This window comes from Anolis carolinensis, chromosome 3, assembly GCF_035594765.1.
Source record: "Anolis carolinensis isolate JA03-04 chromosome 3, rAnoCar3.1.pri, whole genome shotgun sequence".
Classification (NCBI taxonomy): domain Eukaryota; kingdom Metazoa; phylum Chordata; class Lepidosauria; order Squamata; family Dactyloidae; genus Anolis; species Anolis carolinensis.
The window spans coordinates 240,306,133-240,334,122 of NC_085843.1; the positions used below are offsets into that span (position 1 = coordinate 240,306,133).

Genomic DNA, 27,990 nt, shown 5'->3' on the forward strand with positions numbered 1-27,990 from the left:
ATATTATGAATGCCTTGGCCTTGGTTTTTGGTCACAGCCAAAAACTTGCTAGAGAAATACATTTGCTCTGAAAAAAATATAAATACTGTTTGAATTTTGGCATAATGTTTACTTGTTTTTTCAGAAAGCTCTTGAAGGGCCATTTTGTCCTTTTTTGTATTTTTAAAAGTTTTTTTAAAAAAAATACAGTAAGGTCTCACTTATCCAACCTTCACTTATCCAACATTCTGTATTATCCAGTGCAGACTGCCTTTTAATAGTCAATGTTTTGAGACTGGAAACATAATCTTTCAGTGCCCCAATTGCCTGTAGAACTGAGTTCTATCACCTCATGCAGCTGTTAATATGGTGGAGGCAGCCATTTGTGATCCTGGCAACAGTGTCATGGTCATAAACATGAATATCAAACAGAATGCCAGCCATCCTATACCATGGCGAAAATTCAAACAACCTCCCAAGAGACACCTGCTTGGCCCCATTCCTGCTTGCCTTTCACCTGAGACTTTTATTTTGCCATTTCCATAGGGATGCTTCATTGAAAAATTGGTAGCTACCTGCTGCTCTTAAATTCATCTTAGGGATTGTCCTATTTTAGATTGGAGATGTTTATTTAGAATTATTTTCCCCTGTGTTACTCTTACAAAATGAAATATCTTGATTATCTCTATGAAAAACCAAGTTTAAGATGCTTTAAATATGTAGCTAAATGTATGTTCAGAGCACTCATGACCAAGGTGTCATAATAGCTGCTTAAAAAAAAAAAGAAATAACAAAGCAAACCTTGCATGGTCAACATTGTTCCATTACCTTAAGGGAAATAAATTGCAGTATATGATATTTCAAAGTGAAAGGAGATGACTTGCTAGTGTTTTTCTGCTAAATTTTGACAGCATGGCCAGTCCCTCCAAGTTTCTCCAGAACAGCAGATATTACAAAATAGGTCCTCAAGGCTCTTTGAGTTAGCTATGAAAATGCCTCTCGGAAGGTAAATAGAGAGTAAGGAAGTACCAAGATGGATAACAAACAGTACTTGGTACCGATAGAGACACATAATCTAACTGAAGCCGATAATGGAAACAGGGCGAGTCTGTATAGCATAGGCCAGATTTTCCCTTCCTATTTGTGACGTGTGCAGCTACTGATCAGTTAAAGCCCCTTTGAGCCTGATAGCTACTCAAACGTGATCTGAGTGCCAATCAGATAGTTTGCAAGCCGGTTTTGAAGGAAGCCACCAAGATGTCTGTGACAATGTGCCAGTCCTTGGGTTTTGTTGTCTCATTGATAGGGACAGCAGGAATTATTGCAGCAACTGGCATGGACCAGTGGAGCACCCAAGACCTGTACAACAATCCTGTGACTGCTGTTTTTAATTACCAGGGGCTATGGCGGACCTGCGTCAGGGAAAGCTCTGGTTTTACAGAATGTCGTTCCTATTTCACCATCCTTGGATTACCAGGTAGGGATTGTCCATAACAATGCATTTAAGAAGAATATGCTCGGATGAAGTTGGCCTAGGTAGGGCAGCTACAGAACTCTGAATAAGTTAGATCATGCATGTCATTTATTTCCCCCTTTCCCAACATTAGTCTCATATCTATCTCAGTGTCTTCCAATGTAAAAATACTTTCTTAAGATGTCACCTTGGGGAAATGGGGTGGGTTATAAATAAAGATGATGATGATGATGATGATGATGATCTATGGTTTGGAACCCTTACTTTTTATAGTAATGCATTATTGTTAGAGAAGTAGAGAACTATCTGTCACAACTTGTTGTCACATACATGCAATGTAAGCATCTTTTAATTTTAAAATAATTTATGTTTCCAGACTTAGAGACTTAGGCCACATAGTTATCCTAATGAGATAAGAAATGAGAAAGGCAAAAAATCCCTTGCAATTCATATCAATATGACTTTGATATTTTTGCTGATGTTAAGGAGGAAAATGCAGCTTTTCTTTAAAAAAGTATTTCAGATATTTCAGAATAATTTTGCTTTCCTTCTCTCATTTGTGTGTGTATGACAGGTTTATTATGGCCTTGAAGATATCAATGCACAGCTTTCCAAAGGGGCATTCAGACATTTAAACTTTGACATCTTGTCATCAATATAAATACAGAATCTTAGAAGTTTGCAATAAGTCGCAGAAATTGAAAATTTATATAAGAAGGTCTGGATGAGAATTTAAAATCTTATTGTTAGTCTAAACTAGAACTAGTATCATTGAATCAATGATATTTTCCCTCATTTTTATTTGTAGGCCACCTTAGGTCTGGTTTTGTGTGTGTGTGTGTGTGTGGGGGGGGGGGGGGGGGAATGATAATTATTGCAACAGATGCTGTTACACTTTCTTTGGTGTAGCAATTATGCATCCTGGCTTCATTTTAGGATTGCTCTGTTCATCTCAGTGTCTTCCACTGTAAAAATATGTTCTTAAGAAGTTGTTTGAATTCACTTGTCAATGAGGAGAAGAGTGCTCAGATGGAATGGGAGGTTCAGCATGTTTAGGGACAGATGTGTAGCCTTTTGGCTGCATTTCTATATCTCTGGATTGGGATAATCACCAAATAAACAGTGAAAGGCTCTATGTGTAGTAACCAGGTTTTGGCACAGGTAACAGGGAAGATTCACAAGCAGAAAATTGATGTAATTTTGGTTATTTTTAAACTCTGTTTTTATTACATTGTAAGCAGTTTCATCATCTGTCTTTTTGTATGAATGCATAGGCTTACATTTAAGCCAATATGGTTGGATAGTTTCTTTGGAAACAGTTGTACCTTAGATCAGGTATGGAGAAATTGCAGCCTGCAGTCCAATGTGATCCTACTGGGGCTTTCATACAGCTCCCAGCCATTGACAACACCCTCAAAAATCTGTGTGCTCCAGATTTTGTTAAAAGGGCGGGGTGATTTGTTTCATTCTCATCTGGCTAATTACTGTTTCTGGATGAGTGGTTCATGCTGATTCATACTGACACCACCAAAATACACAAAAAGGCCTTAACCAGAAACTGGAATTCGCTACCTAAAGTAACTTTCAATTGTGATTGTCAGCTAATGTGGCCTGTTGGTGGGGTGTGGCCCACACTTGCCCTAAGTAACCTTTTCTGGGTCAGCCTCATCAAATCTGATGGAAAGATCATTCAACCATGCTCTTCTTGTCAATGGAATAGACCTCCTCCTTCCCCTCCAGTTGATCCCAATAAAGTAGCTTTAGGGGTGAACTACAATCATGGCAATGGTGCCAAAGTTGCAACTAGTGATCATGAATATGAAAAAGTAGCTGTTTTCTGTTCACAATCACTACTGTGTCAAGATTTTGGCACTATTGCTATACTCATAACTCTCCCCCAAATGTACTTTACTGGGCCTTTCTGTCAACAATCAGATAACAGTTGAATAATGTTTCCATCAGATTTGGAGGGAGCGGTCTAGGAGAAGTTACGTTGTCAAGTGCTTAGTTAAACATTAGCTGATGCTGGATTCCACCCATTTTTTGAAAAACATATATATGAATTAAATTTTTGTTGATAGTGAATAATTCTAAATGTGGACATGGTTCAATTATTTGTTTCATGACTGTAGGCACAGCTTTTTCACTTATCACATGAAGAGAAAAGATGTCCATTTTAATACCCCCATGTTAATGTTTTTTAAAAACCATACAGATACATATACACTAATAAACAAATGGGAAAAGGCAGCTGCTAGGAAAAATATGAAATATCTCACCTTACTTCCCCAGGCACCTTGTGTTAAAACGACACCAGAGACAAAGCTATCGCTGCCTGCTTGGCCCAAATAAAATGAATCTGCAAGCTTTAAGAGGTTATTTTTTTCTTTGCAAGATTCTGCACTGTGTATATGTTTTTAATTAACTTGTCATCCTAAAGTGCTAACAGACTGAATCAATTAGCATGTAAATTTCCCAGCCATGGAGTGGGAGGGAATGTTTCCGTACTTATGCTGTGTGTGTCCGTGCCCTAGAAAAAGAGTGATGATTTATATTTTTAAAACTAGAGGGACATGCCTTTTCTTAAGGGGAAGAGGAGAAGAAACAATGTTCCTTCTTATTATATATTGTATGACATTTGTAATCTCTGGGGATAACTGTAGAGGAACAGCTTTGCCAGTGGCACAGCTCTATGTTTATTGGGGGTGGGTTGGATGTTCCATATGTGAAAGAGATGTCTTTTCGCCCCCTGGAATGAATAATGGGGAGCAGTGTTAAGAGAAGAACAAATAAGTATAAGTAATCAAATTATCGCAATATGTATTGCTGTAGCCCTGAAAAATAAAAAGGCTGGGGGATGGGTTTGCTTTAACCGGGCCCCACCCATTTTGGTTTCACAGCCACCTCACTCGCTTGGACATGGTTAATGGGTCTGCCAGTATTTCCATTATAAAACCCTATTTATTATTCTGACAATGGCAATTTATATTATGAACAATAGTGTCATAGTGAATAAAAACAGTAAGATTGGTGTGGAGTATCCAGGCAACCCAAATGCATCATTGACATTTTGGTTTCCATATTTTCTCATTGCTCTCCAACTCTCAAGTACAAACAAAGAGTCCTTGAAATTTTTTTAAAGCGACTCACTTCTAATTTGTTAGTACTTTATCACAATAGGGAAGTCTAGTGTAAAAATACTATAATAGGGAAAATGTACATGTGATTCAATATGGCAATCTTCAATCCATTTCTACTAGAGCAAAAAGCATATCTTCTATAAAAGCACTCAAAATAGGCATCTATGCTCTGAGAATTATGTCCTCAACCTCCTGTTTTTACTCTCACTTATGGAAATCTAACCAAGGCTTACCATAAAAATCAAGTTAGCTAATGACTGAAATGAGAACTTCAAAATTCTTTGTGCACTGAGAGATGCTACAGAAATGATGAAAAGCCCTTCATTGGGAAATTGTCCTGCACAAAACTGGCTGAACCTGAGAAAAGCACCACCCTTCACAACAGAGCTTCCTAGTGCATGGTGTCACATATTCACATTATGTCCAATTTTTTCCCTGGGAGTACAAAGTATAAAGTATATATACATCATGGATATTTAATTCAAATTTTGCATTATTTTTTCCTCCAGATCTGAATTCATCAGCATGGCTATGTTTTTTTTGTTTTTTGTTTTTTTGTTTTACTGTAGCATCATCTTGGGGTGAGGTTAAGGAATCATACTAGTCCTTATTTCATGCTGATTGGCTCTATTAGCACAATGAACCAAGGATTCATTTCAATGAAGAGAGAAATTCTTTGAATGCAATCCTATAGAACATTTTAATGTTATTATTTAGCTTTTATTATTTAGCTATTTATTATTTAGTCTCATGTGGGGACATGAGAGAAGCCTCCCACAAGGATGGTAAAACATCAAACATCTGGGCGTCCCCTGAGCAAATGTACTTGCAGGTGGCCAATTCTCTTACACCAGAAGCGACCTGCAGTTTCTCAAGTCGCTCCTGACACACAAAAAAAGAAGAAGCTACATATAGGTTTGTCTGTGATCACAGTGAGTTTCACACTGATGGGTGTGCCATTGCACATTTGCAGTAGGCAATCTTATGCTTCAGAAAGAACAAGAAAGGGTCTACTTGTAATAGAAGTGGGTTTTTTTCATAAGCTTTTGTGTATTGTACACAGCACACATTACTGAAATGGCTGATGGTAGTTTCCAGGTTGGAGCTGGGGCTAGTGTTCATTATCTTGGTTAGCTCATTTCAAGTTCAGATGAAAACCTATTGCAGACTGGATACAACAATGACTTGAAAGCAGTCAGCTGGCACTGGATAGAACAGTGATATAGCACTGTTATTGCATTTCATTCCAGAGTTTGCACTCTATTTTTCAAATCCACTTGATATATACATAGGAAAATTAATGTAATGATATCTAAATAACAACTAATCATTTTGAAAAAGTACTTAACAGTACAGATGCTTTATTAGTAATGTTGGTATCATTTCCCCTATGGTGATTCTTACCCCAGTTTTGAAACAGAGCTGCATGAATACCAAGCTGTCTATTTGAATAGAGGCCATGAGATGTTTGCAGGTGCTTCCATGTGGCCTACTTTGATCCCAGACTGGAGATGTCACAAAATCATTTTTTTGTACGGAGCCATGGTGACGCAATGGGTTAAACCCTTGTGCCAGCTGAATTGCTGAAGGTCAGTGGTTCGAATCCATGAGACGGGGTGAGTTCCCAACTGTCAGGCCCAGCTTTGAATGCAGGGACATGAGAGAAGCTTCCCACAGGATGGTAACACATCCAGGCATCCCCTGGGCAATGTCTCTGTAGACGGCCGATTCTCTCACACCAGAAGTGACTTGCAGTATATTTTCAATTTGCTTTTGACACAATAAAAATAATTTTTTTGAGCAAATGAAGGTTTTTATAGTTCTCACCATTTGGAATTGTCACTTCACTGAGATTAGGTCAATTCCCAGTGTTTGGCTTTTCTATCATCCGCTGATGAATAATTTGTCCATTGAGGCATTTTCCTGATTATGGTCATAAATATGACCATTGTCAATAATCCCTGGATTTTAATGTATTATTTAAATGGCATTTGTTGTTTTATTCTTTTTAATTACTAGTTTTATTTCATTTTAAAATATGTTACCTGTTTTGATTTAAAAAAAATGAAAATTGATATTATTTCAGAGTTATATGATCTTATTTCTCTCAGTACCAGGTTTGTGTTCTTTTTCTATCTTCCATGATATTTCATGGATTTTTTTAATGAATTTCTTCATTTCCCTGTGATCTTAATGGGCACATAGGGAGAGAAAGAAAAAAAAATGATTGGTTTATATTTTAATACAAATCAATTTAGTATGTACTTCCTGAACTAACACATGAATTGGAAAACAATGAACTTTAGCTTTTTGTACTTTTCTGACTTTTAAAATGTAATTCTCTGATTTTTTAAAAAAGCATGTTAAAAATCATAGAATTTTTTAATTTTTTTTAAAAGCATGTTAAAAATCATAGAATTTTGAGAACTCTAACAATTAGCTCCAGCTCCTGCCAACCTAGCAGTTCGAAAACATGCCAATGTGAGTAGATCAATAGGTACCGCTCTGGCGGGAAGGTAACGGCGCTCCATGCAGTCATGCCGGCCACATGACCTTGGAGGTGTCTACGGACAACGCCGGCTCTTCGGCTTAGAAATGGAGATGAGCACCAACCCCCAGAGTCAGACATGACTGGACTTAACGTCAGGGGAAAACCTTTACCTTAACAATAATTGCAATAATCAGCTAAAGCCCTCTATAAAGGAGCAGGAGAAGAATCCTGAGAATCTCTCTACATACTATTCAGTTATGTCAATAATAATTTCTCATAAAAATTGCTCATCAAGCATTTTAACATGTTCAACGTTTACATACAAACAAAAATAAAAACATTACATTAAATTGGACATGTATATGTTAGGTAAGCTGATTGTAAAAAATGAATATATTCGAAGAAAGTAGCATGAAAATGTGTACTGCTCTTTTCATAATCCTTTTTGGAAGCAAAATAAGGTCGTGGATGCAATGTTCACTAAAATATGAACATTTAAAAAAACTAAATAAATAATTTAATGTATCTCTATAATAACCCTATTTCCCATAATAGACTTTTTATTGTCTAGAACGAACAGATAATGAATGCAACACAGCCTGCCCTTTGTTTCCATGGATTCTGCATAGACTATTCAAACATCCACACCTTGAATATATTTTAAAAATCCAAAATGAAAACCTAGATTTTGCCATTTTATATAAAGAGCATCATTTTGCTACAACACTGTATACAATAGAACTTGGGCAATCATGCGTTATTTGCATTCATGGGGAGTCCTAGAATTAAACTCCAGTGGATACCAAAGATCCAAAGGGACAGAGTGAAATTTGAAGCTCCTTCTGTCTTGTCCTGTCCCTTCAATCCCTGAAATGCTGGTAGGACTAATGAAAGCAAAGACTAATGAAATTATCCTGAGCAAAATTGTTGTGTGGTCCTAAATGATCCTCAGTTGTAGGTTTGGGTGTGAAACAGAGGAGTAAGAGTATTATCAAAATGTTTTCTGATGGATTTATTTGCAAACCATATTAAATTTCATGGCAACTCAGACTCCCGCATATATAGATGGCTCCTTTTAATCCCTTTCCTGCTGTGTGCTTGATGCATTTCACTGAACACACCACTGAATATTGAGGATAGATAGGAGCCCAATGCAGTCTGAAACCCTCCTTTTCTGGACTCTGATGATTGGATGCATTAGAAAAGCACACTGATCTCCAGATTAACCAATGGGTATGCCCTGAAGGAGGTGACAATGATTAAAACTAAATCAGCGTGAAAGACTTCACAAAATTGGTGTTCATGTTTAAGAACTAACTCCCTATCATCTCAGGAACAACACACACATGCACACACCACGCATACATATACGAACAGTTTTAGGAAGACTGATTATTTGAGTTTCACCCTTCAGTTTTAATTTACCATTAGACATATTGCTTAAAAAGGGGTAGAATTTTCAGTTTCAACTGGCTGGATGTCACCTTGTGGGAATCTGTTATATTTCCTAAGCAAAATTGTAATGTCAACATGAGTTTCAGGTAAATTTGTAGGAGCAGCTGCGATAACATTCAAATGTTCCACTGGGTGCAGTGATCGGTATCAAAGATACATTTGTCTGAGGAATGGGCAGATAACAGGGGTGTGTGATTCTGAAACTGGCATTAAGGTGTGGTTTGGTGACAAAGAACAAATTGTATGAACATGGAGCCTCTATTTTAGAGCAGAGGCCAAGCCAGCCAGTAGCCATTTGGTGGTGGGGCCATGAGTAGGGAATATAAAACCATTACTTTCTGAGATGTTGAGCGTATAATGAGATTTCTAGTTCTCCTAAAACAATCAGTTCATTGGAACACCTGACTTTAACATCATACTTGATGTCATGCTAACTACTCAGTAAAACATACCATCATGGCATAGGAAACTGGCTTCTACCGTAGGTAATAGCTTGCCAGAGTTTCAGACTTACCTGACCTATGTGGAGGCTGAACCTGGGATATTCCAGAGATAAAAAATGTCATGTGCCTCCACCACTACATCTGAAGAAACTTGTAGGCGTTTTAGTTAGACTCGAACACTCACTGCTGAAATATGTAGCTGAATCTAGATTTTGTCAGTTCCTAACCCCTAATTCTCTGTTATTCAAGACGCCTATTTATAGTAGCCTAATAATAAATATTTTTTCCTTTGCTTAATAATATTTGATTATCTCCTCCTCTTCCAAATTGTTTATCATGTGGACCCTCCTCCATTGAACCTGAAGCTGGATACACTCTTCCCAACAAGCTTTGAGAAACTTTGGATTAACTAGCACAACTGTAGTATAGGCTTTGCAGCTATGAGCTTGTATGAATTGCCCTTAACTTCAGGAAATATTGTAGGTTATCATCATTTGTGACTGGAGACAAAAATGTATCTATACATTATCCAGAACATGTATATTTTCAATACCCATATTCCATAGTGATGTATTTCCTATGATCCTAGTCAGGAACATCAATATGTTACAGAAAAATGTATTCACAAATAACTCATTCTTGTGAGAGAAATGTTTGCACAGATGTCATCTACTGGGTTGCCTGTATAGTTAGAGGAAGATGATGAATACATCCAGTATACAATACAATCATCACTTGATGTCTTCATCATTGCAATAACCTGTATGTACAAACTCATAGAACAGAATTGCTTTTCATACCCAAAAATGCATTCCCATTCACTTCTTCCTATTTAGAACAACTGGTGGAAATAGTAGTGATATCTGTGCTGGCCCAAAGGCAATTCCTATCCTAATCTTCCCTAAGAGATGGAACAGAGTAAGAATATGAAGATAAGAAGTTGTCTCATTCCAAGTGAGACCACTGATTTTTTGGGACCAGTTGGGTACAGTAGAAGCTTACTGGTAGTGGTTTCCCAGGATTTCAGGATGAAATCTTTCTCAGATCTATGTGAAAATAACATTTATTCAGTCAATGAACTTCTGTATTGAGTTCTACCACATAGAACATAGGATACTATTTGCGGAATGTGGTTTCCATGCAGCACAGGACAATTTTAACCGTTATCAGCTAAACCATAAGAAGTGGCTACATAGTTATGATTAAAATTGCCCCACACTTGTGTGTGGGTACAATCCTACCAATATGGTTTGATCTCTATGTAGTTGACTGTAGCATAGTAACTGTGAGCCAATAAAGGGGAGCAATCTTGGCATGGACACATTTGGAGATAATATTAAGGCTATTTGTTGATTTGGCTACATGGATCATTTCTGTTATCATAATAACAGATAAACATCCAGAGTCTTAATTTGTATGCATGATTGGGATGCCCTTCCCATCTGGCCAGCTATTATACAACATCTTTATACAATGGCCTATACATAATAATCTTTCTGTAAATCAGCCATCCTAATGATGACTTTCATTCAATTTACATTGAGAATATTGTATTGATGGTGACCGTTGCAAATAAAGATACTGTGTGAGGATAAAAGCTAAATTTGTTTCTAGGTCAGAGTTGAAGTAAATCAGTTGCAACTGTATATTAGACCAGAATTGATGAGCCTGGAGTCCAGAAGTCTCTCGTAACTCACTATAGTGCATCTGGCAAAGCAGCTTGGCAAATTTATATCACTCCCAAGAGCCATTCACCACAGTGGAGGAGCAGGATTAATCTCCTAATTCTCCCAGCCCTTCTGCCTTTTAAAAGCACCACCTATAAAATGGCTGTTCTTCTATAGCATGTATAAGTACATTTCAGATTCAAAGCAGTAGATATAAGTTGAGTTTTTATGCTCAACCAGAGCTTTTCAGCTGGCACAGACTCCCCCTTTGCCCCTCCTCTCCTTATGCACTGGCTTTTTATTTGTATTTCTTTTAACTTTGTTGACCCCAGTTTTGGGGACAACATTGGGTATATATAAAATGATTGATTGATTAGTAGATTGATTTGGAATGGCAGTTTTAACTTACATTAAACCACTGTTTCCTGATTTGGATAAACTGGGTCGATTTGTTTTAGTATAGGACAAATTACACACAGCAAGAGGAAAGGGAGAACCATGGGTCATTTATCTAACCTGCAAATGTTATGTTGATTATAAAATAAATACAAGTCACTGTCAAATATGAACCAATAATTAATGAAGAAGTGTTAAAGATCAAGTAGCTTTTTTGTTGAGGGTAAAGCTGATGCAGCCTTCTACTATGTGCATTTGTTTTTATATTCACTTAATTATATTCACTTATATTCACTCAACACATATTTATATATTCATTTAAAACATTTATAGGCTACTTTCAAGGTAATTGCATCCCAGGGTGGCTTTCAGTCAACTATATGGTTTATAAATATCTATGAACTTTAAAAACAATAAAACCATAATACAAAAAAAAAACAAGATGGAAAAAAGTGCAAGTAATAAAACAGAAATATACCTGGTCCAGTAAAAGCATTAAAAGCTAGTAAATTCAGTAAATTTCATATAGAAACATTTTCTTAATTTAAAACCAGATAAAATACTGTTTAGGAGAACTCCATAGAAAAGAAGAGCTTCCTTAGTGACTTTTAAAGGCTTGAAATGATGGAGCCCCTTGCTGACAAAGAAATCCCTAGGAATTCTGAAAACTGTCATCATGAAAAGTAATTACTCCTGTTCTCCATTCAAGAGGGCTACTGCCTTCAAAGCCCTCTTCTTTGTGCCTGTCAAATTAGCTTTGAAGTTTGGGTGGGTCTTCGGATGTTGATCCCAAAATGATTGGATTGTTCTAGTAACTTGGTCCTAACCACTTAAGGGTGAACCCCTTAGGATGCAGGAATACATAACTAATAATCATGCTCTCCCTCCCTCTCTTCTTCCTTACTCCTTGCCACCTTGGCCCCTCATCTGCCTCCTTCTCTTTTCCTCATTGCTGTTCTCCACCTGAGAGCAGTGCCAGGCAGACAAAGTGGTCAGCATTGCTCACTGAAGTGCAAGTCAAGCTCCGAAAGTTTTTCTCTGGGGCTGTTGGGATGGGGGGCAGGGGACCGGGGGACACACACACACACACACACACACACACACACAAGATTCACTGCATCTCATGCTCTCTCACCTTAAGTGTTCATTTCTATCTCCCTGTTCGCCTTGTGAACAGATGACTTTATATCATTTTTGCAGCACTGTGATCTCAAAATAGAAGGTAATATTTATGCTGCCTCATCAGGTGAGGATGCTTTCAATGAGATATTGCCCCAATAAGATAAATATCCAATATTCTCCATCAGCTACTAAGTTAGCTATATTTTACTACCGTGTTTCCCCGAAAATAAGACAGTGTCTTATATTAAGTTTTGCTCCCAAAATGTGCTAGGTCTTATTTCCAGGGGATGTCTTATTTTTCCATGAAGAAGAATTCACATTTATTGTTGAACAAGAAAATGAACATTTATTATATACTGTACAGTAGCTGTCATCACAAACCAGCATAACCAGACAAACTGTGAATCCTATCAAGAATTTCTTGTTACTTCCATTATTTCCATATACAACTGGTATGTACATTTACCAATCCTGCATGCTCTGGTGTTCTGTTTGGCAGGCAATGGGCACGCTTCCAAACAAAAACTTTGCTAGGTCTTACTTTCAGGGGAGGCCTTATATTTAGCAATTCAGCAAAACTTCTACTAGGTCTTATTTTTCAGGGATGTCTTATTTTAGGGGAAACAGGGTAAGTAACCTTATGATCATGGTAATAGTGTCAGAGTCATCACTCAGTAGTGGTACTGAATATGAAACAGTTACAGATGAGTAAATCTAGATAATTCTTTCATAGTCAAGATTTCTACTTAGTCACAATTGTGACACTATTGCCGCAATTATAAATGCCTACACAACCTACTTTCAAGTTGTCCCATTAATTACATGGGAAGAAGGAAGTTCATTCTGTCAGCAGTCAGAGCATGCATGAAAGACATTTTCATCAGGGTTGGATGGGGGTCAGGCCAGGAGGAGCTGCTTAGTTGAATATAATTAATGAAGTATTACGTGAATATACTCAACTAAACTGATGAAGAATACTGACCCATGTTTTGTTATCAGATCATAGTTTTGTGCTGGATGTTCCAGGCAGTTTGTAATAGCATACATTTTGCAAATCACCAAATGACCAGTTGTTCTGCTGTTCTTACACTAGCTATTCCAGTACTGAAATGAATCCAATTGAAGTGGTTCAACACATGATTGTAGAGCATCATAGCACAGGTCTTTCTTTTACTTAAGATAAGAATATGGATTCTCTTATGAACTGATTCAGTATCTTGGGAGGATATATGCCCATGATTTTGCATTTGTTGAAGTTTACATGTAGATTAGCTGTACATAGCCATAGATCTTCTTTTTACTCCCCCTATTTATTTTCTTTCTTCTCTGTGCTTCCCTTCTCCAGAGCTATCTATTTATAAAGTCCCACCAAAAATTCAGTTCTTCATGTGGAGATAAATTCCCATCTTCCTTTTCCAATATTTTTTTCTAAAAATCTTCTCCAGATACTTTGAAAATCATTTTTTCTTAGTCCCTTCTTTACTTTTAAATTTGATGTTAGTTTATCATTAAATGCCATTCTCCACACTTCTTTATACCATTCATCAATTTGTATTATCATTTCCTCTTTCCAATATTTTGCTGTTTATAAGCTAGCTGCTGTTAATAGCACAACTATTATTTTTTTCCTTATTTTTCCCTTCATCTATTTTAATTGATAGCAATATTTCTGCTGGATTTCTTCTATCTTCATAATATTTTCTATTTCCCTTATAACCATTTTCCAAAAATCTTGTACATATTTACAATCCCATCACATATGAATATAAGTTCCAGTTTCCTGACACCCTCTTCAACATTTTTCATAATAGTTTCTATTTATAATGTTTAGCCTTTTCAATGTTAAATACCACTTCCAAATTAATTATAATAATTTTCTTTTATTCCAATTGTCATGTTTTTAATTGTCTTGTTTTTCATATTTCTTCTCATACTTTCTCAGTTGTTTTCATTTCTACTTCCTTGTCCCATAATTTTCTTAATGTTAAGTCTTCCCAGCCCGTACCCTTAATTAATATTTTATATATTTCACTTGTTGTTCCTTTTAATTATTTGTTATTTTCTCTTTTTAATCCTTTTAGTATTATTTTCTCAAATTGTACTATTTGTTTTCCGTTTTTTTTCGGACCCACCAATTTTTATTCCGTTTTCCCAGTTGAGTCCAGTGGAGCCATGAAATATTTATTCCTCTCAATTCCTCTCTTTTCCTTTCCCCATTTTTTGTTTTATCTAAATTTCTACCCTTTTAGAGTTACAGATCTTCTTTGTGGCCCTAGTCCTTCTCCCATCTTCCAAATCCCAAAGACTAATGACTTCATCACACGGGTCTTTGCAAGTGTCTTAGGATACTTGCAGCACTCTTCATCTACAGAGGCCCACGCCAGTCATCACATGATGCACACTCACTTCTGGCAGGGCTCCAAGCTTCTTAGGAGGCTTCCCGTGTTCTATAGGCCATGTTTCTCCATGTGTGCATTGATGTGGGCAATGTGTGGGGCAGGGTGACAAGTTTGCCCTGTTGCCCTGTGAATTCACTATGAGGCTGGTGAATCCCCATGGATCCAATGGTAAGTGTGATGAAGTACTTAGAATCAAATAGGGTCATATGCAGACCTTTCTCTTTATGCCAACACAGAACAGAATGAATGTAATATATGAAGGAGTTACACAATATTCAAGACTGGATAAGGAAGCAGTTTCCTATTTTGGGGACCTGCCCAGAAGGGTTCTACTCTTTGTTAATTCAGTGGAATGACTCATAGTATCAAGTTGTGCCATAGTTTTGTAGACAAGGGATATGCCCTCCCATTGAAGCTGGTCCTTAGAAAATTCCAGAAGAACCTTTCATATATAATAGCAAAAGACTGCTGCACTACAGTCCAGTGGTTTTGTCTTAATCCTCATCTGATAACAGATGCATTCCCCTGTAAAATATTAAAGCAACACCCATCAACTGAGGAGGGATTATCCATCTGGAACCATATTGTACCAGAATAATATAACTATCCTCCCAATTGGGAAGCTTTAGCCCTTCTTTATTTTAGCAAGCAGAATTGTTTTAGAATGACTGAAATTATTTCTTACATCTTTCTCTGACCCCTTTAAACAGGCAAGAAGATCAGCTTTGTTTTTTGACATGAAATATTGAGTTCTCTCCTGAATATGCATACCAAGTTTGAATTACTGACCTATGTGAAGGTCCAGGAACAATTGCAAATCACATTGCAAATAAATAAGAAACAAGAAATGAGACTTAGAAAATGATATGCATGGTTCAACCCAAGGTTTCACTTTCCCCAGTTAATTTTAACAACACAAAAATGTGGTGTGTGTCCCTCCACCCCCAATACTGAATTGAGTGCATTGGAAGGGTAAAATCACACTGAAAAAAAATTAATAATTTCATAAAATATCTAAACTATACCCTATGGTGCTGGTATAATTTTCCCTTTCTATCCTCATATTGCAATTTGCGATATTTAAGAATAGATGAATTAAAAACAAAAACAGGAGGGAGGTTTTTTATGTATTATAAATGTTCAAATACTGTTGTTTGGCGAAAACTGCCCTTCACTTGACCAACAATGACTGTTCGACCAACAAGGGCTTGGAAGGAACTCCAGTCTGCAATCCCACCATCTCGACACATTCGACATTAACCAACAAGACCGAAACGGCGCTATCTTGCAAAAACATGTTGAGCAAACACAGCCTATTATTGGAAACTATCTGATAAGGGGTTGCCACACTCTCCTGGTACAGAGAAGGGGACTCTAGTATTTCCTCAAGCTTTGCTAGTAGCCTTTCTGAACCTGGTGGCAAAGAGGATACCATGTCCACCACTATGTGCCAAGTGATGGGATTCATTGTCTCAGCCCTGGGTTTTGCTGGCTGTATTGCGGCAACAGGGATGGACATGTGGAGTACCCAGGACTTATATGACAACCCAGTGACAGCTGTATTCCAGTATCAGGGCCTTTGGAGGAGCTGTGTCACTCAGAGTTCGGGACTTACAGAATGCCGGCCTTATTTCACCATTCTTGGTCTTCCAGGTATGGGCAGTGGGCTAGTTAATACAACTCCAGAGAGGTGATTAATGTAAAAGAGTTTTCATAGATCTATGAGAAACAGTATTTAAAATTGATTGCTAATATAAATGGAGAGGAATATTAATTATACTGAGTATAAGGGGTTAGTTATAAATATAGTAGTTTTCACCTGCAAAATTAAGATTGATTTAGTAGGTATTTACACATTTTCAGTTATTTGAGTGAATGGATTTGACACCATTTGCCAGATACTGTAGTGAACTCATCAATGAAAGAAACCATCCCCCCCCCCCCCACGGGGCATTTGGTTTTTTCCCATTGATGAAGGAAGGGAGCTTTTCAGTGAAGTTATTAAAAAGTCAAAATATAATTTCATTCCCATGCTGGTTTCAAAATTATACTGTAATTTTCTGGTGCTGTACTGATTTGTGTAACTGGAGGAGTGTGTGCCTGATGCCAAGTAGATATGGGCAACTTTCTGTTATCAGAAAGGGCTTGGCTTAAAACCTGGGCTAATGCAAATAATTAAATAATAGTCCAAATCTAAAATGCTTTTGGAGCAGAAAGACTATGAAAAACAGTCAATATGACACAAGTTGTATACTGAGAATTCCATGAATTCCATGTGTTTTACATTTGATCATTTGAATATGAGATTTATATCATATTACTAATTATTATAATAAAGCTTTCAGGTGGTCAGGTAAGCTATTGTTTCTCTTTCCTTTTAATTTTTATAACATATCTGTACTTCTACCATTGGCAGCTTATTTTAATGGATTTTAATTAGTTAGCTTTTAGTTAGCGTTTAAATGTGTTTGCATTCTTTAACTACTAACTAAACATGGATTTAAATGTCTGCTATTTGGTTGCACTAATCTTTTAGATTTCTTGATTATTATTGGCAAATGGTATAATGATCATGAATGTACTCAAAAATGCTGGAAATGCATTCAGGAACAAAGATATTTAGGCATATATTCAGGACTGGTGTACCAGCATGCCAAATCGAGCATGTGTGCACTTTTTATTAGTATGCTTATCAGTAATGGGCAGGCAGAGTAGAAAATTTGGTCTTAAATATCCATGTGGTAGTAGATACCAAAAATCTATCAGCAAAATGTTTTCCTTATAATAATAATATAACAATAAAACTTTACTTGTATTCTACCCTATCTCCCCAAGGGAACTCAGGGCGGATTCCAACATACAATGGCAAACATTCAATACCTTCATAAAACAAACAGATTCTGACCTAAAATCCCAGAAAACCGCACATATGATTCTATGATTCTACATATGAAAATAATATTGAGACCTAATTCAAAATACAGCATTGTTGTTGGAGTAGAGATTATCAGTGACAAACAGATAATCTTGTAAAAAAAATCTAGATTCTTCCAAATCTAAGTTCTTCCATTGTGATAATGAATAAAGCATGCTCTTATACTTTTGTTTTGCTTCTTCTATTTTGATGGGTTTTTTTCTCAGCATATAGCATAATGCTATGTACATTTAAACACAATGAAGTTCCATTCTTTTTAGTAAGACTTTCTTCCAGTTAGGTGCACATGCTAGGATGAATAATTACAGTCATTTTCTCCTTACTGAAAGACAAAAAATATTTCTTCACAGTATTCTCCCTCTATTTGAATATTTCATAATATTATGAAGTACTTATTCTATGGGAAATGGCTTTTTTGTGTGCACAAAAACCTGTTTCTGTCTGAATCTGCACAAAAACCGCATCCCTCTACCCCCTGAATAATGCTTCTGCAACACTTTTGGATTGTTAAATATTCAGAGAAAAGTGCACAAAAAGTTTTAGTGGTTTGTGATTTTTCTTGACATAGTTTCTTGACTTTCAAGAACCCCATTTTCTGATTTGGAAAGAAATAACTGTGAATATTCATGCCATCTCTAAGTGCCAGTGTAGCTGGTGGGCCTGAATCAGGCCATTATGCCAGCTCACAACACTCAGGGCATTGCTGATGTTAGCTCTATCTCCCTGGTCACTCATGAGGGAATACCCGTGTAGTCTTGGGCCAGAGAATATTCCTTTCCTTGGTGCTCAAGAGCAACCAAACACAGCAGAATGGTTGTCGGTGGTTATTGTTATGTATGAAGGAAATAAATGGGCACAGGGAATAGATTATGCCACTTCTGCAAACTGCTGTAAGTATCCTGGTGGAGGCTTAATTTCTGCCAGTATAACAAAGGATCTTAGCTATAATCACCACTTATGTACATTTCATTTATTTATGTAGATTTACTCTATCTGAGTCTAACAATGGATTTAGTCTTTAAGAATTAATGTAGAATATTAGTGTGTCCTAACGGTTCAGTCATGTGATTTTTGCCGTCCTTTGTTTTCATGGCAGGTCACACCATTCTATTACTTTTGATCACAATGAAACAGAAACCATGGAAATGAATCATGAAAATAGAACATAAGGCATTACTAAGTCATCTATTACATTTCTGTTTGCTTCCTTCTGTTCTGTACATAACACCCACAGTGACCAAACCTGGGTACTGATAGCATTCTTAGTAACTCTGCATTAGTAGCTCTGTGTTGATGAATAGGAGTCTGAAAATGTTGGGATTGTTAACTTTTGTTATCATGCACTAGCTGATAAGGCCAAAACTTGTGATTAAATTAATCATGTAGCCTACAAAATGTAACTACTTACTTATTAGGTGGGCCAAGAGCTACTAATGGTGAGACATTCAGTCATGCCTTTGTCATAGGGTTTCCTAAAGAACTGGTCTTATGGATTAATTCTATGTCTCTTTGAAATATGGATGCAAGAGTAGACATAATTGTGTCAATACATGCAAGTGGTATAAGTTTCTTAAACCACTTGACCTCAGAAACAATACTATGTATCCACCACTGTAAAGAGCCAGGCCAGAAAACATTCAGTGGTTTATAGACTTCCATCATCTGGTTCATCTAAAAAGCTGAATCTACTAGGCTCACTCAAGTTTTTTCATTGCCATTACAGTATTAGCTAGGAATGAATGATAATTCAGTTCCATTTCTTTACAACAATTTTTCAAAATTCACAATTTTCATAAATGCAACAGAAAGTGTGTTACATTTTTTAAAAATAATGTTGGAGAAGCAGACTAACAGATTAGTTCAACCTGAGTACAAGACATACCTTTTGGAGAGGGTTGTTACAGAATTCAGTTTAAAGTATAATTTACAATGACTTTGGTTCAAATAAATCAGGGATAAAATATTGAGAGATTTCCCCCAAATCTGCAATGTTACCAGATGCTTAGAATATGACCACTCTGATTTACTATTGTCACATTTGCCTTTGCATTCCTTCTGAACGGCAATGTACTAGGATTGTATACTTGCAAACATGGCTCTTCTCCACTTCTTCACAGCATCTTCAATGTTGTCATCAACATTGAAGATGCTGTGAAGAAGTGGAGAAGAGCCATGTTTGCAAGTTTACAATCCTAGTACATTGCCGTTCAGAAGGAATGCATGCAATATTCAATGTTTATTTAATCAAAGCCAAACATAGAGGGTGACTTTGGATGTGGACCTTTGACAAAGGGACCTTTAATATTTGGTTCATAAAACATCAGAAGCGTTCTGTTTTGTTGTGAACAACTCACAGTTACTTGACAGTAAAGATGCTATGAGTTCTTGAGGTCCAGCATCCTCCTGCCAAAAATAGTATCAAATCAAATACTTGAGGGACATCCACAACCATGGAATGGAGCCAATTGTTCTATCTCACTGCCACTGACAATAGCTGGCATTCAATGACATACTGCCTCCATTAGACCACAGTGACCAGCACATCCTGTACCTGTACATTCAATGCATCAAATATGCCAGTCAATTGTCCCCTAGGACCATGCCTATTAAGAATTTACTGTTATATTAAGATTTGTAAGCAACGTTACTTTGCAATTTGTTACAATGGGCCATTTCCACCTCTATCTTATTTTGTTTTTCAGCAATGTTCCAGGCTGTGAGAGCTCTGATGATTGTGGGTATTGTGCTGGCTGCTTTTGGCCTCCTAGTGGCTCTTTTTTCCTTGAAGTGTTTACGAATTGGCAACATGGAGGACTCTGCAAAGGCAAACATGACTTTGACTGCTGGCATCATGTGCATTGTGGCTGGTGAGTTGTAGTTCGGACTAGGCCTCCTGCCATCCGCTATCCAGTAAGAGAGAATTGGAATTAGCAGTTTGATATTTTTTTAGCAAATGTAAAACAAAAGGCTAATAAAATTGGATGAAGCTAAGAAATGCATACATTCTCTGTAAATAAAATTTCATAAATATACCTGCAATAGCAAAAACATATGTGCGTTGGTAGGTGAAAGGCATTCCATGTGGCTTTTGGAATATCCTTTATCCAATCCTGTATTAAAAGGTTTTGTAGGCAAGCTTTTTGGCAAATAGTGGGGAAGACGATGTTCTGGGAAAGTCATATGTACATATTATTTTGATTACATTCCTTTCCCAAAGGACTGCCAAACTGAGGTGGGGGATGAGAGGAATGCTTGTCCTGGCAACACCCACCACTAACTCAAATTCTGTCATACTCATTGGAAACCCCATTGCCCAGTTTGAGACACTAACTCCAGATCTTTGAAGACCCAACTTCTGGTGGTGTCAAGAGTCAGACGCCAGTTAACAAACAAAACAGAGTTTATTCCGAAGATAAGCCAAAAAATAACATAAACACAGAAGGTATCCTTGAAACACTTCACTTATCAGTGTTTCAAGAGTAGTTTGGACAAAATAACTCAAAAACAAGCCACGCTATTTTCCCATGCTGGCATTTAATAAAAACTAAAAGACGCTTCAATTCAGCTTTGGAGAACAAATAGAGTTAACTGCAAGAAAATATGCAAAATAAACGAAGGCTTGAAACCTTCCAGAAGCTGCAGAGTAAAACTGAAAGTGCAAAAGCCTCTCTTGGCTTCAAACCATTTCTGAAAACAGACAGCCGGCTCTGCGGACTTAAAGGGACAGTTCCCAAAAGAAAAACAGCAAACTGGCTTGAAAACAAACAAACTAGAAGAGCAGTAAACTGCTTCCACAGTGCAGATAAAGCCGAAAGCTTCAAAGGGATGATGAATAGCCGTCGTCAGGAAAATCCAAGGTCAGGTCAGGAGGCAGCAGCAAATTCCGAAAGGCAAACCAGTAGTCAGAAGCCGGGAGTAGCCGTCAGTCAGAGGGCGTAGACAGAAGCCAGGTCAAATTCAATCCAAAGTCCGAAGAGGGTGCAGTCATCCAAACCAGGTCCACGATAAGACACAGTGAGAGCCAAGCCAGATGGTATCAGCAGCTAGAAATAGTAATCAGAATGCAGTCCAGGGAAACCCACACAGTTCCATCCCTCTGCTGCAGAGCAGTCCCAGATAACTTACATCCAAATCACAGTCCAAGTCCAGTCTTCATGGAAACACAGAGATCCCAATGGCGCCTCAGCAACACCTTGCCACACGCAAAGTGCAATGGCCAAACATTCCCATTTTATTCCCCTTCCTCCTGGGTGACCAAACACTCACGCCCAAACACCAGGTGTCCCAAATCTACTCAGAGTCCGAACTCCACACAGCTAGAGCTCGTGGATCCGGAGTACCTAGCAATTCGTCGGAGTCCCAATCATCCTGCCCACACTTAGCCCCATGAACACTTAAAGAACCATCCTCCCTTCTCCAAGCATCCCAAGTGGGATCAGCTCCTGCAGAAACCCCAGGTTCAGTAGTATCCATAGGCCCCAAATCCCCAGACATCTCTGGTGGCTGTGCCCATTCAGTGACCACTTCCCCAGCCACCACCTGTTTCTCAGCATCCATTTCCCCAAACTCCCCATCTGAATCTTCCTCAGAAGATCCCCCATATAGCTCTCTAAGTCGCTTCCTGCGCAACTCCTCCAGTGAACCCTCATCACGAGGGTTTTTTCTTCCTCTTCGAATCCCATCACCATCAACCATAATCCCCGAAGGCGCAGTCACAACAGGTGGACTGTAGTGCTGTTAATTTACCATCTATTTTTTCATTTGGTCATGATATTGAATTTTCCTGAACTTTACAAATGAAAAAAAAATGCAGTATTGTTCAACATTAGCATTCCTTCAGAGACCTTTGTACTATTTCAAACAATAGAATGCAGAATTAGGAATTATTTGGATTTGCAAATGATCACTTTCTAACTTGCAAGATCAGACTCAAGGACTATACACTCTAGAAGCCCTTCATTCAATAAAATTATATTGCTATGATTCCACTTAAACTGCCATTATTGCATACTAGGGGATCTTTGGTTTTGTAGTCTGGTGAAGCACTAGCATTCTCTATACTGAAAAATCTCAAGATTCTATATCATATTGTCATGTGAGTTAAAGTGGAATTATAGCACTATACATGTGTAATGTGAGAGGTCCTCAGTATCCTGTTTCCCCCACCACACAACCAGATACATAGGTGATGTATCCCTGGGTGGTCAAAGGCAGTTGGGGCAATCCTGGGTGGACTCGCAAACTGGATCAGTGGCTGGAATAAAGGAACCTCTCAGCTGCTATTCTATATCCAGCAAGATAATAGTCTCTGCCCCACATACTCAAATGACCACCCATGACTATCATGGGGTGAGAATATTGTGGAATAATGTGCTGGAGACCCCCAAGTGTGGTGGAGGCTCCTTCTTTGGAGGCTTTTAAACAGAGGCTGGATGGCCATCTATTGGGGGTGCTTTGAATGAGTTTTTAATGCTTCTTGGCAGGGGGTTGAACTGGATGGCCCACAAGGTCTCTTTCAACTCTGTGATTATATGATTCAATGATTCTGTGGTCAAAGAGGTAATGTTAGTATAAGTCACCAATTGGATTCTAGCCTTCTTCTCCATGAAACCAAAAATATATAAAGCTGACCCTCCACATTTGTGGGTTTAACTTTTGTGGATTTCAATATTTACCGATTTGATTAATATATTCTCTAGAAATCTGTAGGGCTTCCGATGTACCTTTATAGTCAATTCCCATAAATAATTGTCTATCTAGACACTTGTAGATGTGCCGGCACAACCCCAGTGAAAGTGGAAAATCCACTGCATACTAAAGTAATGCCATGAGTGCATTCTGTCCTATGTAACACAACTTAGATCTTTAGCCTGGTATAATGCTATTTTAGGGTGAACATCAGCAGCCGCCATACAGTTACTTATGGATGATATTGCCTGATATGTCTGAAGAATGGGTAAAAATTTAGTCTCCAATTTCTGGCAGCAAATAATGTACCTTGTTCTCTAATAGGTCTCTGTGCAATCTGTGGGGTGTCTGTCTTTGCCAACATGCTGGTCACAAACTTCTGGATGTCAACTGCTAATATGTATCAAACAGGAATGATGCAGACACTACAAACAAGGTAACTCTAAAATATATTTTGATGTTTAGTGCTTAAAGGCAAAACATTACCACTACAGGTTTTGCCTTGATAGGACTGTTGCACAGTTGGTTGCATCTAACTCAGAGAAGAAAACGTATTTAAAAGTGACTCTCAACTTTGCAGTGAATTCTGGGAATTGTAGGTTTTGTGAGGGGCTGGGGCTCATTTACAATGTTTCCAGAATCTTCATCAAATTATATTATCCAGGATTCTTTGTTGAAAGTTAAGATCAATCTGCATACCAAGTATATTAGTTTTATATCAGTTTATCAGTGCGACAATTCATTGGATTCACTGGCACCATCTATATAGGTCAATTTAAGTGTATAAAAAGATATCAGAGACCATATAGCAGCCAAAGGAGATGTTATATGCCAGGCTAGATTGTTTGTGCTTTGTATGGTCTACACAAGGGGAGGGCAAGTTCTCCAGCTCTGTGAGTAGTATGCACCCCCTCCTGGAAGTAACTACTGGTTTTTGGATTACTCTCTTGGCCTAAATCAGACAAGGGATGCCCAAAACGTGATGAAATTTCCCTTAGGTGACCCGTGGAGTACTTGGCATAGTGGGGTATGTGGAGGTGATAGGATGGGTTTCAGGGTCCTGAATTAATTTTTCTGAGTTAGATGCAGCTTTAAGTTAGAATTAGGACTAAGATTTAGGGTTGGAACTGATGAGTAGGGTTTCAAACAAAGAGTTTATTTGTTTGCTTGCTTATTTGCTTGTAGATGTTAGACTGAATCCGGGGTCTTCTCCTTCAAATAATACTGCGTGGTGTCACCCACAGTAGTTTGCGGACTCCATCTATAAATTGTACATTAAATTGTGAACTCTGCACTAGATACAGAGGGGTAGGATGGTGGAGAGATTTCCTACACATTATAGGTTTAATATAACTCTGCCATCCTATTTAAAAGTTTCTCCCACAAACTCCTTGTGATAATTTAAATAAGGCTGATGTATTAATGCTATCCTGTAGCATAACTTTTGTTACAGGGATATGAGTTGTGTGAGTTGGGACTGAATTACCCATAGGACTGAATTACTAAAGTGCTTTTTTGTGCCCAATGATGAGCTCATTCTTCACTAGTGGCTTTGAAGGAACTGTCCAAGATATTGTATATAATTTGAAGATAGAATACATTGAGGACAGAATTTAAAGGCTCGCTCCTTTAAAGTTCAGAGTGGATCCCTCTTAAAGAAAAGGGGATCCACAACTATTTAAACCAGAGTAGTTGCATCTAAATAAAAAACAGCATACAGTTCCTTAAGTATGATGTTTGCCCTGTATCTGAAGCCTCTCAAGGCTCAGCAGAACTATATTTTAGACACACTTCCAGAGATGTAGTATTTACATATACTAGCTTCAATCTGAAATTAGGGACTATTTAGTCTTCTCAAGTAAGTCCCATTTGAGTTCATTGGGGTAAAAACATGACTTTATGTGGTTCCGACCACAGATTTGAACAAACGAAATGCCAACATCCTTTTATTTTACAGATACACATTTGGCTCTGCTCTGTTTGTGGGGTGGGTGGCTGGAGGCTTGGCCTTGATTGGAGGCATTATGATGTGCATTGCCTGCAGAGGCCTGGCACCAGAAGAGACACAGTGAGTACTTATATCTGTTAATTAAATGGTTATTATGGAAGAACAATATAGGTTTGTTACTGGGGTGGAGGAGGTGGGGGGCTGATCTGTCACTATCATCACTACCATATCTCCGTGGTCAAGGCAGTATCTGAGCCAAATCACAGTACTGTCAGTATGCTGGCGGAAGTGGTTTCTAGGGGCTCTCTGAAGAGGTGAAGTGCTAACACCAGGCAGGTTCTAGATGTGCACACTAAATGCATGGATGATATGGATATCATTCAGAACATGTTCAGAATGGTTCTTTTATCATGGTTGAGGAAGCCAGAAATAATACTCTAGAAAAAAGAAAATGGATATTTACTACTGGTAGCTAATTATATGCTATGCTATGAAACAAGAAATTATTGGATTTCTCATAATTAACCAGTAACTCAGCACTTTTTACCACTGAAACCTTATTTTTTTCTGTTTAAGTTACAAGGCTGTCTCATACAAGTCGGCTGGATATAAATCTGGAGTTGGATATGAAACCAAGAAGACCCCAGTAATTGAAACAAATACAATCAAAAGTGATGATGGGAGACGTTCCTACCCTTCAAAATATGACTATGTATAGAAATAAACCCTTTAGGCATATGATCCTCGATTCTCAATGCAACCCTCTAATTTTAGACCAAAGTAGAGTCCTTTCTCAAGTCTGTTCCCTTATTTTGTTTGGTTTATTGTACTGATGCTAGGAATCTCTTCCACATATATTTGACAGAAATATTCTCTTAATAGGACTTAGTGGGACCAAACATTATAATTAACTTTCTAAGAATTGTGTTTGTGTCAACTGCATTTATCTTAAAGGCAATACATTTTTTTTTTAAAAAAAAGAAAATGAAACATAGTTGAAATATTATTTTATCACTTTATTTGTTTCCTTTAATACATTAAATTTGATATTTACAAGCAGAAGCTTAGTGCAATTGATAGTGTTGACTTCACCTAAAATTCTGAGAATTCATACAGTATTTAGCTATCCTCATCCAGCCCATAGTCAGTGACTTGGAGTACACTCTGTAGAGTGTTGTGTACTTTTCAGTAGACATGTGTAGGACTGCATCATCATATATTGAATCCATGTTTAAAATGTTTAAATTTAATTTAAAGCTGAGGTATGGTGGATTTCTGAACTAGCTATCATTTAACATAATGAATTCCAAAAGAAACCAATTTACACCATTTGTTTTCATACAAATTTCATTGAATGCATCCTCTTGCCAAAGCAAACAAAAAGCCATCTGAGCTGTCATGGAAAATACTCGTATATAATAGAAAGTAGTAAAATATGTTTGCTTAAAGAAGAGATGAGGAACATGCGGCCCTCAGAATTTGTTGGAGGTTCTATAGCACATGTTCTTCCCATTGAAATCCAGCTATCCTACAGTAACTAGGTCAATGTAATGATTCATATGAGTAGACAAATCTATAACCTGAGTCTTTTGGCTGACCCAAAATGGGAGACCTCCTTTTTGTGAGGTCTAAAATTTTATGAAAAAGGACATCTTAAAAGTTCAGACTAAAGCTCAGAGCATATTTCTTGACATGAAACATCTGCCATTATGTTGGAATATGCTGGCCTAGCATCAGTGTTGAAGCAAGATTCAGTGGCTGCTCCAGATGGGTTCTTTATGCAGAAACACGTGGGGAATCTCACCTTTGTGTCAGGCAGCAAAATAATGGGTTATGTTTCCACAAATTCAGTCATATGTGAACCATGTCACCTGTTATCTCTTATGATGTAGCGTGCTGGTAAATCATCGTACTAAAGCTCTGTGGCATTAATATAAATGATTGGCATACCAGTCCTAAAATATTTGCAATGAGATCAGGGGAATATTATTCTATCAGCCTGTATAGGCATAGAGCTTTAGCTTATCCATGAGTTAAACCAAAAGATGCTTCTGATCGCATGATTATGCTGCATATCTTGGGATTTTCTTCTTATTTTGATTCCATCCTTAATGACACTACACAATATTCTTACTGAATATCAGTTAAGCATTAATATACCCAGGGCTAGAATTTCAAGGCTCAGGAGAGTTAAACTATCTTAATAAATACTAAGGTACTATTGTGATATTTCCTTCCATATAGATCTGACCATCACATTGTTACAATGATGTTGCTGTTTCACTTTCCACCTTATGTTTCAAAACTAAAAGAAGCAAAGCTCCTACTTCACCTGTCAAGTACTGTTATGGTCTTCCTGGCTCCCTCTATTCTTTTCTCCCTCAATTTTGACTTATTAATATGTGGAACTCTGCATTCGATTTAAGACTGTAAGTTCTAGAAACAGTAAATGATGTGCTATTGTTGTAGGAATAAATAACCCGAATATATCATGTTAGGGAGTTCTTCTTGCTAAGCTTGCTCTCATATGGTGGCCTCAGGATGAGTTGGACTACAGCTATCAGGATCTCCAGCCAACATGACCATTAAACAACAATTCTGTGCATGAAGGAAGCTATAGTCCACAATATCTGAGGCTAATGGAAGGCTTCTCTGATCATACAGCTTTTGAAAAACTGATAAGGGAAGGATCTGATAATATCGTGCTGCCATTTATTAATCCCAGGGTTATATTCATAGAAAAGGCCCCATGATAAATGTTTGTATTTGTATTCTACATAAACAATAAATATTTTATAAAAAGAAGCGTACTTATTCAGTTGATATATTTTTTCTGGGATCATTGTATAATGA

General features: G+C 37.5%; 1 protein-coding gene across 2 annotated transcripts; it reads left to right on the top strand.

Moving 5' to 3' along the window:
* The first annotated feature begins 1,066 nt into the window (after nucleotides 1-1,066).
* cldn18 (claudin 18) lies at nucleotides 1,067-27,947 on the top strand. 2 transcript variants are annotated; one of them, XM_062976489.1, is made up of 5 exons: nucleotides 1,067-1,456; nucleotides 20,204-20,368; nucleotides 23,514-23,625; nucleotides 25,147-25,257; nucleotides 25,714-27,947. In XM_062976489.1, the coding sequence occupies exons 1-5, from the start codon at nucleotides 1,237-1,239 to the stop codon at nucleotides 25,853-25,855; spliced, it is 750 nt and encodes a 249-aa protein (XP_062832559.1). In that variant the 5' UTR covers nucleotides 1,067-1,236; the 3' UTR covers nucleotides 25,856-27,947. The 2 variants fall into 2 exon arrangements, with proteins under 2 accessions (XP_062832559.1, XP_003218414.1); XM_003218366.4 differs by lacking the exon at nucleotides 1,067-1,456 and adding an exon at nucleotides 15,972-16,219.
* Nucleotides 27,948-27,990: the final 43 nt, after the last annotated feature.